The sequence below is a fragment of the Prionailurus viverrinus genome, chromosome C1, assembly GCF_022837055.1.
Source record: "Prionailurus viverrinus isolate Anna chromosome C1, UM_Priviv_1.0, whole genome shotgun sequence".
Lineage (NCBI taxonomy): Eukaryota > Metazoa > Chordata > Mammalia > Carnivora > Felidae > Prionailurus > Prionailurus viverrinus.
In genome coordinates, this window is record NC_062568.1 from 110,117,538 (window position 1) to 110,130,896 (window position 13,359).

At 42.3% G+C, this 13,359-nt stretch overlaps 1 protein-coding gene across 2 annotated transcripts in view; it reads left to right on the plus strand.

The window, feature by feature from the left end:
* RNF115 (ring finger protein 115) overlaps nucleotides 1-7,353 on the plus strand; it is an 83,808-nt gene extending 76,455 nt beyond the window's left edge. For both annotated transcript variants that reach the window (XM_047872432.1, XM_047872433.1), the window contains 5 exons: nucleotides 516-587; nucleotides 1,741-1,813; nucleotides 2,757-2,850; nucleotides 5,268-5,383; nucleotides 6,063-7,353. In XM_047872432.1, coding sequence (XP_047728388.1) covers nucleotides 516-587; nucleotides 1,741-1,813; nucleotides 2,757-2,850; nucleotides 5,268-5,383; nucleotides 6,063-6,194 — 487 coding nt within the window. In that variant the 3' untranslated portion in view covers nucleotides 6,195-7,353. The remainder of the gene's footprint in view (nucleotides 1-515; nucleotides 588-1,740; nucleotides 1,814-2,756; nucleotides 2,851-5,267; nucleotides 5,384-6,062) is intronic.
* The last annotated feature ends 6,006 nt before the right edge of the window (nucleotides 7,354-13,359 follow it).

Below are 13,359 nucleotides of genomic sequence, written 5' to 3' on the forward strand. Positions count from 1 at the left end.
ATTGTGTTTGTGTTAGAAGCAATTGAAACACCTTTTGAGGGCTAATGTAGTATGTTGCTAAATGTTTGTAAAATGGAATTATTCTGAAAAAATTTTTTACAGGGCTCTTTAAATAATATCTCATGTAGAAACCTAATGTGTAAAACACAGAAAAATGGCATTACTGTTTATAGCCTGGGCCTAAATCCCAGTGGTTTAGCATCCTTTTCAGCTTAATACTGTTGCCAGAGGTCCAAGGAACGTAGCTGGAAAACTACACCATGTAATCAGATTCATTTCAAGCCTAGTTCACAAAAATCTATTAATATATAAGATCACGGAGCTCAGGAAGATAGCCATAATAGCAAAATAGCACTTTACCAGGTAGTTGACTGATTTCTGGTGCTACCTTTTGTACAATGGTAAGTGAGGACCCATGGTAGTTGGAGGAGTTGCTGATTGTCAGCCATAGATATCTGTAGAGTACTTTCATAAGTCTCTTGTCTTACCTAATTTTTTTTTTTCCCCTGCAACAGCATAATACAGCAGATATTTGCAGGATTCTTTGCAAATTCTGCAATTCCTGGATCCTCACATCCTTTTTCCTGGTAAGTAGCGAATTGCCTTCTGTCTTACTTTGCTGGAGCAGCAGCATTTTAGGTATATGTACCATTGTGAGAAAGAGAGCTGAATAGGTGAGTATATAGATTTGATTGGCAGACTGTTAGATTGCCTTTATTTGCTGAGCCCAAACTTAATCAGAACTTATTTTTTTATTGTTCAGTCTCCTGAGGACCATCCTGGTCCCCCAGGATGTCTGGGCACTGGATGTGCCAGGTTTGGTTCATATTCTGGTTTGAGAGTTGTGTTGAGAGGGGAATGAGATGGTCCCTGCCAAGCTGGTATCTGACTTGCAAGTTTCTTCTCTAGGTTGTACGGAAAGATTTTATTCCTTAAGAATTGCTGAAATTCTTAAAGTAAGAAGGTATCTCAGGAGAAATAAAAGGCTGTATTTCAGTATCAGAGTGTCACTTAAGTATGATAGAAGTTAAGATGGAATTTCTTCTTGTCTAGGCAATCACATACCACTTCCGACTCCGCCTCGGAAGCCTCCTTTGCTCAGAGGGTCCTCGGTCCTTCCACTCAGTTACCCTATTTTCCAGCCTCTAGTTTCTTTTAACACGTTCCAGCCAAAGAGCTTGGACATCTGTCATCCAGGGTAGTGCACCAGCAGCTCCAAAAAGAGGGGCTGCCGAGTCCCTTTTGTAATTGCTCTAGGTTGTGATTCAGAGACCACTGTGGCCGCTTCTCTCCTTGAAAGCTCCTCATTGTCCAGGACCGTGGGCAGCCTCTTCGAATGAGGGAAGTCTGCTACAGATTTTGGCCAGTCACAGAGGGAAAACTCTCCTTAAAAAGCAGCTCCATCTATATTTACTCTACATGGGCGTAGAGAAGACAAACTTTTCTTAGCCAATAGGCAATGAGTCACTCTTTTCGCTCTGGTGTGTCATGTGGTATTTTAGGTAGCTTCACATTTTATGTTCTATTTGATTAAGTAAAAATTCCTTACTTAAAGAGTAAGAGACGACTTCTGGATAATCTCTTTGACCTTAAAAATACCGAGAAGTTCTTTGCCACTTGATTTTAGAGAACTAGTGACTTTCCAGCTCTGAGAGAGAACGGGATCTCCCAGTTTTTTCTGTGGTGTGAGGCAGAGCCTGGTCACTCCGTCTAATGCTGTCTGTCTCATCTCATGTATAGGAGCGGGATGCTGCACTCCAACCCTGGGGACTATGCCTGGGGTCAGACAGGGCTTGATGCCATTGTAACCCAGGTGAGGAGCTGCCTTTTGAGGGTGTCTGTTCAGTGTGTCTCATGGTTCCACAGGCTTCCTGCTTTCCTTCTGCTACTTTCTGAATGGCAGTCACTCTGCTTTCCCTAATATTTTGAGCTTGTGGGTTTCCATTTTACTGAAGGGATGAATGGTTTACGGGTTTAGTTTAGCATCCATGTATATTCGAGGTCCTAGGGACTTTCTAGAAGATGGTTTCACCTCTGTAGGAAGAAAAGACTTCTCCTGTAACAAACAGTATTTTGTATTTTTGGCCTCTTGTTCAGTCCTGTGAGGATCCTGTTAACAACTACTTCACAAAAAAGGAGGGTCTCCTCACATGTTTGAAGCAGGGATTTCTGCTAGATGGAGCAAAGTAGGGGAAGGAAGCAGAGAAAAAGGTATTCCCATGACATATATAATCGCTTCCACTTATTTATGTTTATTTTAGTTTAAATAGTTTTCATTTCCCTTGTGGATTGCTGAGAATAGAAAGCATGTCATTTATATCCAAATCTTCTCATAGGCAGTAATTTACCTATTTCTTGGCTTACTTGATGCTACTTTCCATACTCTCACCCTTTTATTTCTTCCAGCAGAATGAAGTTTTTAGACCAGTTAAGTATTACCTTTTGTTCAGTTTTAATTTTACTCCTGACATCACAACCCTTATGCTGCCTCTGAAATTGCTTTATGCCCAAAGGTGGGCCTTGCAATGATGGGTTTGTCTGTAGGGTTATACTGATGTCACTCTGAAATTGTAAAGCAATTACAAGTGTTCCGGCAGCAGGAAAGGGGAAACCCAAGCCTCTCAGAGCCTTGCAGAAGTAAGAGCAACTAACATTTCTAATATATGCACTGTTTGTTCTCAGCTGGAGCAGCTCCCTCCCCAGGGATGGTAGGATGTCTGCCACTTCTTCTTCTTTTTCTTTTTCCTTTTTTGTAGCTTTTAGGACAACTGGAAAACACAGGGCCTCCCCCGGCTGACAAAGAAAAGATCACATCTCTTCCAACAGTGACAGTAACTCAGGAACAAGTTGGTAGGTTCATTTCCATACTTCTTCTGTCAAATCTGATCTCCGTTCAAAATCGCAGCACCTTCCTGTACTAAGGATCTTCAGGTGAAGCTGTAGCACTCCTAACTAAAATTGCTACTTGGTGCCGTAAGTGGAAGATAGGGCCTACCTTTTCATTTAGGGTTAGTCTTTTTTTTTTTTTTTTAAGTTTATTTATTTGTGTGAGAGAGAGAGAGAGAGAGAACGCACATGCACGAGTTGTGGAGGGGCAGAGAGAGGGAGAGAGAATCCCAAGCCTGACATGAGGTTTGATCCCATGAACTGTAAGATCATGACCTGAGATGAAATCAAGAGTCGGACGCTTAACTGACTGAGCCACCCAGGCACCCCAAGACTTGATTTTTTGAAGAACTTACTAGGGGAAGCAAAACTCAACTAAATGATTAGAAAACGGCACAGGAGCACCTGGGTGGCTCAGTCAGGTAAGCATCTGACTCTTGATTTCAGATTAGGTCATGATCTCACAGTGGTGAGATCAAGCCCCACATTGGGCTCGGGGCAGACAGCCGGAACCTGTTTGGGTCCTGTCTCCCTCCCTCTCTGTCTCTCTCCCTTTCTCTCTCTCTCTTTCAAAATGAATACACATAAAAAACAGTATCAAAAATAGTATTGAGTGGATGATACTGAGGAAGAGAAAAAAAATTGGAGGCTGAGAATTTGCTTCACATTTATTCTGTCAGATACAGTCAGGTACATTAGATACAGTTTTTTTACTTTTAAGCACTGAAGGAATTTAGTGACAAGGAACATTATTTCGAACTGGGAGTTTCTTGCACTACAAATTCCAGTTTAGAGTCAGAAGATTTAAAAGACAGGATAGGCCATCTCAGAGAGGTCATTCTGTTCAAGGAAGAGTATGAACCAGTGTGAGAATGTCAGCATGGGCATAGTGTCTGGACCAGGGAAAAGGAGAGTGGCCTGATGAACCCTGAAATGCAGTCTGGTTTGGGAGCATGAGAGGTATGATTGGGTAGAAAGGCCTTGTTTGAGTGGATGTTGAAACTGGCAGAGTAGTTACGGCTGGATGTTTTAGGTAGCAGGCAAGTTTTATAGGTCCCCAAATGGAGGATTGGGGGAATTTGGGTGCTCTTTAGGGAAGATTCGGCTGGAGGTAGTATCTCAAATAGATTGGAAGGCAAAGAAAGCAGAAACGGGGATTCAAGGGGCTGCTGCAACATCCAGGCGGGGTGCAGGTGACAGTGGCAATGCTAACAGATGGGGAAGGGTAGACTCAATATAACTTTGAAGAAAGGCTTTCATCACCGATTGCCTAATGGGATAAAAGAGGGAAAAGGGTCAAAGATGACTGTCAGATTTTGCAGCTCAGGAACTACAAGAGGCGGTGCTGCCATCTATCGGGGGGAGGCTTGTAACCACCCCCCCCACCCCCACCCCTGGTCTAGTGGGGTTTGGGGATGGAAGTGATGTGATGGTTTTCATTTTGAATTTGGTGATTTTGAGGTGCCAGCTGGAGGGGTGCTCTGAAGCTAGTATTAGGGGAAGTGAGCTGCTTGCAAAGCATAGGATAAATTTGGAGGGTTGAAGGCTGGGGTCAAGGGTACCTACTTCCTGGGAGGCTGTTCCGGTGGACCAGTCATAAGAAATAAAAGGTGGAATTGAGGTAAAGGTGTTAGATAAGAGTGGAGAGGAAGGAGTGACTCTTGGTAGTCTTATTATTCCGGGCCCTTGAGTGCTATGGGCATGTATGTAGCACATGCTGGCCATTGGAGAGGAGGAGCTGGTATCATTAGCCAGACTTGGGAGACCCCGAGTTTGCTGCCTGGTACTCCCAGGTTAGTGTGTAGCCATTTCCTCACAGAGGGCTTCTTGTCTCTGGACTTGGAGCCTGAGCTGTCCTTGGGCTTTGCAATTCTGCAGCACCACCTCCTGGTATAGCTTTTAATTAACTTGTCCAGAGGGCTTTAGGACAACCACTCTGAAAGAGGACGCGAAATGTGGAAAATGGCAGGGTTAAAGTGGCTTGAGACACTGACTGGGAACTGCTGAGATTGCTCAGATATATCCCGTGGTTGTAGTGGACAGATTGCCTGTGTTTCCTGAGTAGAAACTGCCAGAAGGATATCACACGTCTGGGAAGATGCTTTCCCTGTTTTACTTAACAGATCATCCAAGCCCTGGTTTATTTTTTGCAAGCCTTGATGTTGAAAAGTAGGCCTTTCTGGACTAAGCCCGTTCATCGATCCTCCTTTTTACAAAAGTCCCTTTCTACTCCCAGCTCCTCTCCCATGGTGAAGCGCAGTTTGTGCTTCCTACCTCCACCTAGGGTACACTTTGTATCTTTTCTTACGCATTCCTCTGGACTAGTTTTTTCTTCCTTCTTTTTGCTCGCTTACTTTAGAAGGCATTTCCTCCTCCAACAGATATGGGTTTAGAGTGTCCAGTGTGCAAAGAAGATTACACAGTTGAAGAGGAAGTCCGGCAGTTACCCTGCAACCACTTTTTCCACAGCAGTTGTATTGTGCCGTGGTTAGAACTGGTGAGTACAGCCGGCTCTCATGTGTGATGGGCTGTCTCTGCCAGCCACATCTTCTGGGGCAGGGCAGGGTGGGAGGTGGTCCCGGGTTAACAGAGAGCCAAGGAGAGCAGATTTTAGTCCCTTCCTAACTCCTGCTGGTGCTGTCACTGTTTTTTAGATCACTCTTATGTTTGGAAACTTCTCTGACCAGAGGTTACCAAACCACAGCCTACAGGTCTCGGGCCTGCCACCTGTTTTTATAAAGGAAGTTTCATTGGAACACAGCTACGCTCATTTGTTTACCAATTGTCTGCAGCTACCTTTGTGCTACATCAGCAGAGTTGAGTGGTTGTGACCCAGGCAGTATGGCCTGCCAAGTCTAAAATATTTATTACCAGTTCCTTCACAAAAAGTTTCCTAACCCTTGCTCTAGACCATGTCAGGTCACCGTATCTGGTTAGTTCTGTTTGGTGACGTGTGGTAGTTGTTGTTAAGCTCCTGGCCTGGAATTCTGTCATTTCTGTTTCAAGGTCCATTTGAACATGTGCTGGTGTTCCATCTTTGAGCCCAGTGTGTACTGTGCGAGAGTGCATGCCCTTTTTGTCTTTCGGCCTGCCAGCTCTCAGGGTTTCTTAAGTGTTTAGCACCTTTGGCTTCTCAGGTCAGGCTGTTTACATGGACCAATTTCCTTCTGTTGCAGCATGACACGTGTCCTGTGTGTAGGAAGAGCTTAAATGGTGAGGACTCTACTCGGCAAACCCAGAACTCTGAGGCCTCTGCAAGCAACAGATATAGCAGTGACAGCCAGCTACACGACCGATGGACTTTCTGAAGCTGAAAAGCCCGCATCTGAGCCACAGCTGTGGTAGTCTTCTTATCACAGCTGTCAATTGTATCAAAACAGAAAAGTAGTAGGTGGATTTAGGAATCGCATAAGAAACCCCAACCCATATTAATGCAGTGAGTGTTTTTTCTTCTCTCAATTTAAAGTTAGTATCTACAGATGGAATTGTATCTACAACCAAATGCCTCTGATTCATGAATTCAGAGTGATACTTTTATAAGTGTGAAACTTGATTATGTGGGTTTCCCCTGCCAGAATAGAATCACTCTACCTTAAAGTCTAGCGAGGGTCCCACCATCTGTCATGTTACCTTGTAGTGGATGTTTCCACTTCCTGATCTAACCTCCAGCCTACCATTAGTGTATTTGATAGTAGATACAGTGGAACCACAGCCCTAAAGTCCTGCTGATAAAAAGTCTTCCTGTTTTAATTGTACAAAAACATCTGCTCTTGGCCACATTAGCCACCAAGCGAGGTCAGGTTAATTCAGGAATCTGAGACGAATGATTTTGTTTTTGTTTTGAATCCTCAGAAAATCAAAGAAAAATTGGTGGGGAGGAGAAAGTGGCTTATCGTTGTACTCTCTGGTTTTCTCATTTTAATTTTTAAAGACTACTTCACAAGGTGTGGTTTCTGCAGAAGCCAACATGACGCATCTTAGAAATCTTACGTTGGTGGGAATCTGATTCTGGTTCCTTTTGGAAATGAGTTGGGCAGGATACAGGCACAGAAGGACAGATATTTGAAATCTTTCGTTCTGGAGCTTTTTTAAATGACCCGCAACTCATTGTTTACTGCCTTTTGTCATGGGGACCTTAAAATAGTTTCCCTCAGAAGAGGAATTACTTCATTACTGCTTCTACAGCCAGTTCACTGTTTTTAGTAATTCATTGGTTTTCAGAAATTGAGATTTCACATTGTCTCATTTTAATTTTTTTAAGCCCTTTTTATCATCTCTGAAATCTTTCTGTTCTGCTTGGTTCTGGCTGTACTTGGAATCAAACTGATTATTGTGATCATGCCCAAAACAACTTGGCCTTGGAGAGGTGGGCCTTCGATTTTCAGCCTAACAATGTCTCATTGCACATGCACATGCTCTTTGAAGCATTTAAGTGTTTAAAGTTGAATAAATGAAGACGATCAAGAATGTTGTTGGAACTTCAAAGTCTCAAAGAAATGGTGGGGACATGTAACCACTGTTAGTGCATGTCACAGGGGCCCCTGTTTGGTCACATCAGCCCTTCACAGTTTGGAATGATCAGAACAAGACGGCCACTCTTTGATGAGTCTCTCCCTTGGCTACGACTCTTTCCTCAATATTTGTTGGCCATCATACACTGGTTTGGGGGTGAAGGAAGGGGGTTAGAGATATCTTTGATGGAGGGTAAACATGTAGGGGAGGGAAGAGAGAAAGTGGGAGAATGGCTTGCTAAATTAACAGCCTGCCTCTAAAATTGTCACCACAAAGGTATGATTTAGGTTGGGCCCAGAGGGAATAAAAGATGTTTTCTCCTGCGTCTCTCATGTCCTACCTTGGCAGAGATTGTTTCTTTGGAGACCGTGAGCTATTTACTGTGCACATTGATGGGTAGCCTCAAACTGCACATCAGTTTTGAATGGTTGACAGGGTCAAGAAGCTGGGGGGGGCGGGGAGGAGGTATATTCTGAATATTTAATGGCCACTACTTAGATGGAGAAAGGCCATGTGCTGACAGAGCACATGGTAGTTTTCAAGTAGAACAGCGTTTGCTGTGTCAGAAAAATTAGGATAATTGTGTCCCTGTTAAGAGTCTGGAGATGCCAGGACAGGCCGTTGTATTTTTATTTCAGCTAGAAAACTGGAGAACAAGAGCAGGTCTGAGTCATTTCACAAAGGGTCAGAAACAAAGTGGTAGGTACGGAATTAGCTTTTTAATACACAGAATAGCAAATAGTGTCAGTCTCAGCTGAAATTTTCTTCACTTGTTTTGCTCTGATAGAGGGCATGAGGCTTTTTTTTTTTTTCCTGTTTCCTGTACCCCTCCCACTTAATGAGTCTTTGTGTTTTATCCTAGGAGGTATCTTGGAGTGCCAGGTTAATTTAGGTTAAGGTGTGGACTAGGGTAGCGTTCTCCAGAGAAACAGTCAGTAGGACAATAAGGTGTGTGTGCGTGTGTGTGTGTGCACACGCACGTGCACACGCTTAGAAATTTATTATAAGGAATTAGCTTGGGTGATTATGGAGACTAAGAAGTTTTCAAGATCTTGATCCAGCAGCCAGCTTATGGTGTAGTTCTAGTCCGATTCCCAAAGGCTTAAGTACTAGGAGAGCCAGTGGTTTAATTCCAGTACAGAAGCTGGTGGAAATTTTGAGAACTAAGAAAAGCCTTTTTAGTTTGAGTCCAAAGGCAGGAAAAGACCAGTGTCCTCACTCAGGCGAGAGGCGCTCCCCCTTGCTAGCAGAAGCGTCATTTTGTTCTAGTTGAGCCTTTGACTGTTTGGATGAGGCCCACTGGCACTGATGTTCTTTTTGAGAGCAGTCTGTCTGCTCTAATCAGTCTACCTATTCAGATGTTAACCTTACCAGAAAAAAACCCTCACAGACACACCCAGAATAATGTTTGACCAAATATTTAGGTACCCCTTGGCCCAGCCAAGTTGACACATAAAATTAACCATCACAGGAGGAAAAATAGAAATGATGCACCCAGCAGAGTGATACTCATCCCACTTAAATTTTGCCAAGTAAACAGTGTGTCTGTATCAGAAATGTCTGCTTTGCTTAGAGGCCTCAGTACCAGGGTTAAAAAGTGAAAGAAATGTAAACGGGATGAGAGCCAGTTTGCTGTGTACAGCATACATCTATTTTTCTTCCTTAACCTGAATTAAGCTGGAAGAAATCGGAGATGCCTCCCATTCTAGGAAGAAACATTGTAGATTCATTGGTCTCACACCAGAACATGGCTACGGCTAAGAGTTTATTTCCAGGAATGCTTTGCTTTTAAATGTTTCAAACAGTTTAGATATAGTGCCCAAGGTGGACAACTACATAGCCTGGACTTTTCAGATGTTCGTTCCTTTCCAGTTGGAACGCTTTACAGACTCAGGAGTCTAGGGTCTTAATAGCCAAGGAGAGAGATTTAGCTCTCCCTGGTTGTTAAAGAGAAGAGGAAACAGGTGCAGTTTCAGATCTTGAGTCCTTCTACTTGAGGCCTTTACATTCATACTAAATGGCCTGTAGGTTCCATGCAGAGCTAAACAGATTGTTTTCTTATTCATAAATGTCTTTTCTTTATTTTCCCTTTGTCCACTATCATTGAAATTAGAGGGGAAGAAAAGTATTTTGGAGAGACCTCCTAGAGCTTGGTAAATTTAGAAGTTGGGAAGTAATACAGGACAACTCCTTACTGGCCGCCAAGTGATGATCGCTTCTCGGGTAGTTTTCCCCCCGAGGGGTTAGTCTAACTCTCGTTTGTATGGGTCAGTTCTGGCTGGACAGAACTGCTCAGTTAAGTGAGAAGGGCAGAGTGGTGAACATTTAGCTGGAATCTCCAATGTCTTTAAAGTTTCTAAGCAAACAAATTGGGAGCAGGGAGGAGGAATAAACCTGGCTTCAAAAATTCTGTTTCCCTCCAAGCTCCTACTGTCAGTTAGCTCTCTGAAGAGTTGGGAAACATGGAGGATCCAGATGGCAGCTTGCCCTTGTTGCTATAGCTCCTGGAGTCTTTCCTTACAATGTTCTGATTTATAATTAAAAGGAATTACTCTGGGTGGGGGATGTGGAGATGGCTATGAATTAAATAGCTTCCTTAGCTTATTGGAAATTTTAGTTGTCAACAGTTGCTGTCCAACAGTTAAGCCAGTGCTTGTTACATCTTTTCTTTGAGCAATACTCTCTCTGATCCAATAATTAGCTCTCAAGTTCGAAGGACTTTTTCTGGGGAAGAATTTGTTTCTTTTTCGCAACAACTCTCACTTTGGTTAGGTAGCTAATAGGAGAAACAGATTCCGTGTGTGTGTGTGTGTGTGTTCATAGACACACACACACACACACACACACACACACACACACATATATATATGTATATATATATATGCACATTCACACCAGAGGAACAAAGGGCTGTGGTGGCCATTGAGGTCAAGTTAGGAGGTACAGCAGAGGGCTGGGGCCTCACACTCCAGTTCTCTCACTGTACATACCTCAGACCCTTGCATTTCCATAGTTCTCTGCTGTGGGGCACTGTTTGGCTTGGGCAGACATCAAGTGTTGAGGGGAAAAATGGCTTTGAGGAAAGAGTATTCATCATTCTCTGCTTCTGTAGTATAATTAGTTGAACACAAATATAATTTTCTATTGATTTTTAGTTTTAGTTTTTTTAAATACATTATTGATACAAAATTGACTTCTCTTGACCTTCTGCATGCTTCAGTTTCTTTCTCCCTGGTGTCCACATGCTCTTTTCCTCAAGGAATGCAAATTATAAATATGTCCGTCTTAACAAAAACTAATCAAGAGGGAATTATAGTTTGTATCTGGTTTTGTTTTTTTTTTTAATTTTTTTTTAATGTTTATTTATTTTTGAGACAGAGACAGAGCATGAACAGGGGAGGGGCAGAGAGAGAGGGAGACACAGAATCTGAAATGGGCTCCAGGCTCTGAGCTGTCAGCACAGAGCCCGATGCGGGGCTCGAACTCACAGACTGTGAGATCATGACCTGAGCCGAAGTCAGACGCTTAACCGACTGAGCCACCCAGGTGCCCCTGTGTCTGGTTTTAAACAACAACAAAACAGCCTTTGGGGCTTTTGGAAAGGAGGGGCTGTTCGGAGTTTTTTTTTTTATTATTATTATTTTAAATATGAAGTTTATTGTGAAATTGGTTTCCATACAACACCCAGTGCTCATCCCAACAGGTGCCCTCCTTGTTCAGAGTTTTTAGAGCTGATCTAGAAAGGCCACTGACATCTGTGAAGGAAGACAGATGTTAGGAGAAGGAGCAGGGCTGGTAAATAGTCGGATGAGAGGGAAAGCCTCATTTGGCTTCTGAAGTAGGGACATGGGAAGATAAGAGTGCTTTTCACCAGAATAAACCAACAGGGATTTGGGAGTTTGGGGACTAGCAGAAGAGCATACTCTTTTTTTTTTTTTTTTTTTTAAATAATTCTACACTTGTTTTTTGATTTTACTTTTTAGAGAGAGTACGAGTGGGAGAGAGGGGCAGAGAAATAGAGAGAGAGAATCCTAACCCTCCACACTGAGTGTGGAGCCCGAAGCAAGGCTCGATCCCATGACTCTGGCATCATGACCTGAGCCAAAATCAAGAGTCAGACACTCAACCAACTGAGCCACCCAGGCACCCCAGGAAGCATACTCATATGGAGAGTTTCCAGAATGATTCTCACGTAAGTTCTGAGGCAGGAACTTGAGGGAATGTATCACAAGTGGCCATCCTTTGGGGGGAAAGTATAGCTTATAGTAATGTCAGCGTCTTAGCACTCAGCCTGGGAAGCACAGGGCTGCTCCAAGGGTTTAAAGGAGACTGTGTACAAGTGGAGATATTTTCTAGGATCCACTTAGAGCCCTTGTCTTATCCAAAGGACATTATGAGGTTTTGATCTCTCATACCTGCCAGATATATGGAATTATAGTCATTCAACTCTAAGATTGTATACATACAAACTTTATAACGTTTTGCCAAATTGCACTTAGTTGGTATCCATGGAAGTAGAGTCTATATGTTTGTTGCCTTTCCTGTTTCAGCTGCGTATTTGTGACTCATGGGGTGTAGGATTGTGGTTCTTTACCTTTTCTAATAAGATGTACCAATTTTAGGGTCCAAAAATTATTAGACTCCTCATAACAAGATGATTGTTGTATTTTTAGGATTTTTTAATGAAAAAATACATAACAAAAGCTGCTGTGATTTCAGTAATGCTTTTATTTTTTTTAGTATTCTTCATTAAGTTTTTTTAAATTTAAGTAATCTCTACACGCCATGTGGGGCTTGAACTCACAACCCTGAGATCAAAAGTCATATGCTGTTCTGACCGAGCCAGCCAGACGCCCCTCGGTAATGCTTTTAAATCAGTTTGTCTTTATTAGTAACACCATAATCTATATCCAGTTGAAATATAGTATATAAATATTTGTAAGCTAGTATTATTTATTCAGACTGAAGGTAATGCTGAAGTAGATTCCTTGTAATAATTCCGTGGCCTCACAGAGGTTCACATTCCATGCATGGGTTGTGAATCACTCCTGTAGATTGAGGTTAAGATGTGTGTTCAGAAAACGACCTATTCATGGATGGAAATTTGTAGGCTTATTTGAAATCAGTGGTATCAATAATTTTTGAAGGCAAGATAGAAGTATTTCACATTTCCATTTTAACCAAATCTTTAGATAAGCAGAATAAACAAATTCTTTAGAAATGAGACTTCTAACTTACTGTTGCTTTACTTACTCTGCTTAGTTCAAGTCAGAGCTAATAGTCTAATGTTCTTGAATGTCTTGACAAGCTTTTGCAGCAATCATGTATCCTTTTGCAGATATTTATGTGTGACCTATATTAGTATAGCAAAATGGGTGAAACTTTTTCCATAGCTTCTTTGTGAAATTTCCAGTGATTGTGTAATATTGAGAAATTTCAGAAGATTCTTTGAATAGTAAAAAGCAAAAGATGTCATCCATGTGAGCTTAAAATTTAGAAACACAGAACATACATAAAACCGGTAGAGAAAGATTAAAGTGAACATAATATAATGGAGAAAGCTTTGGAGACTTTGGAGTCCGTATTCAAATGGCTTTAGGTTTAAAATCCAGAATCTCATTTGAACCTCAGAGCGATCCTGTGGAAACAGAAGATAGCATAGGCAAGATCCCATTTACAGATAAGTAAACAAATAGCATATCAAAATTTCATTGGCCCAAGGACCCAGAGCTGGTACATTGCAAAGCCAGAGTTTGAATCCAGATGTTTTGACTCCATGCCTACTCTTTTTACCTCCATAAGGCACAAAATCCAAAATCCTTACTTAGTTTGAGGGTCAAGCCATCACTAATAAGGGTCTAACCCATCTTTTTCAGCCTTTTCTCTCCCTCTTCCCACAAACCGTAGCTCCCACATTTGGCAGGTCCTGGCCAAGGATCACAGGTAAGGTGTCTGTTTGCT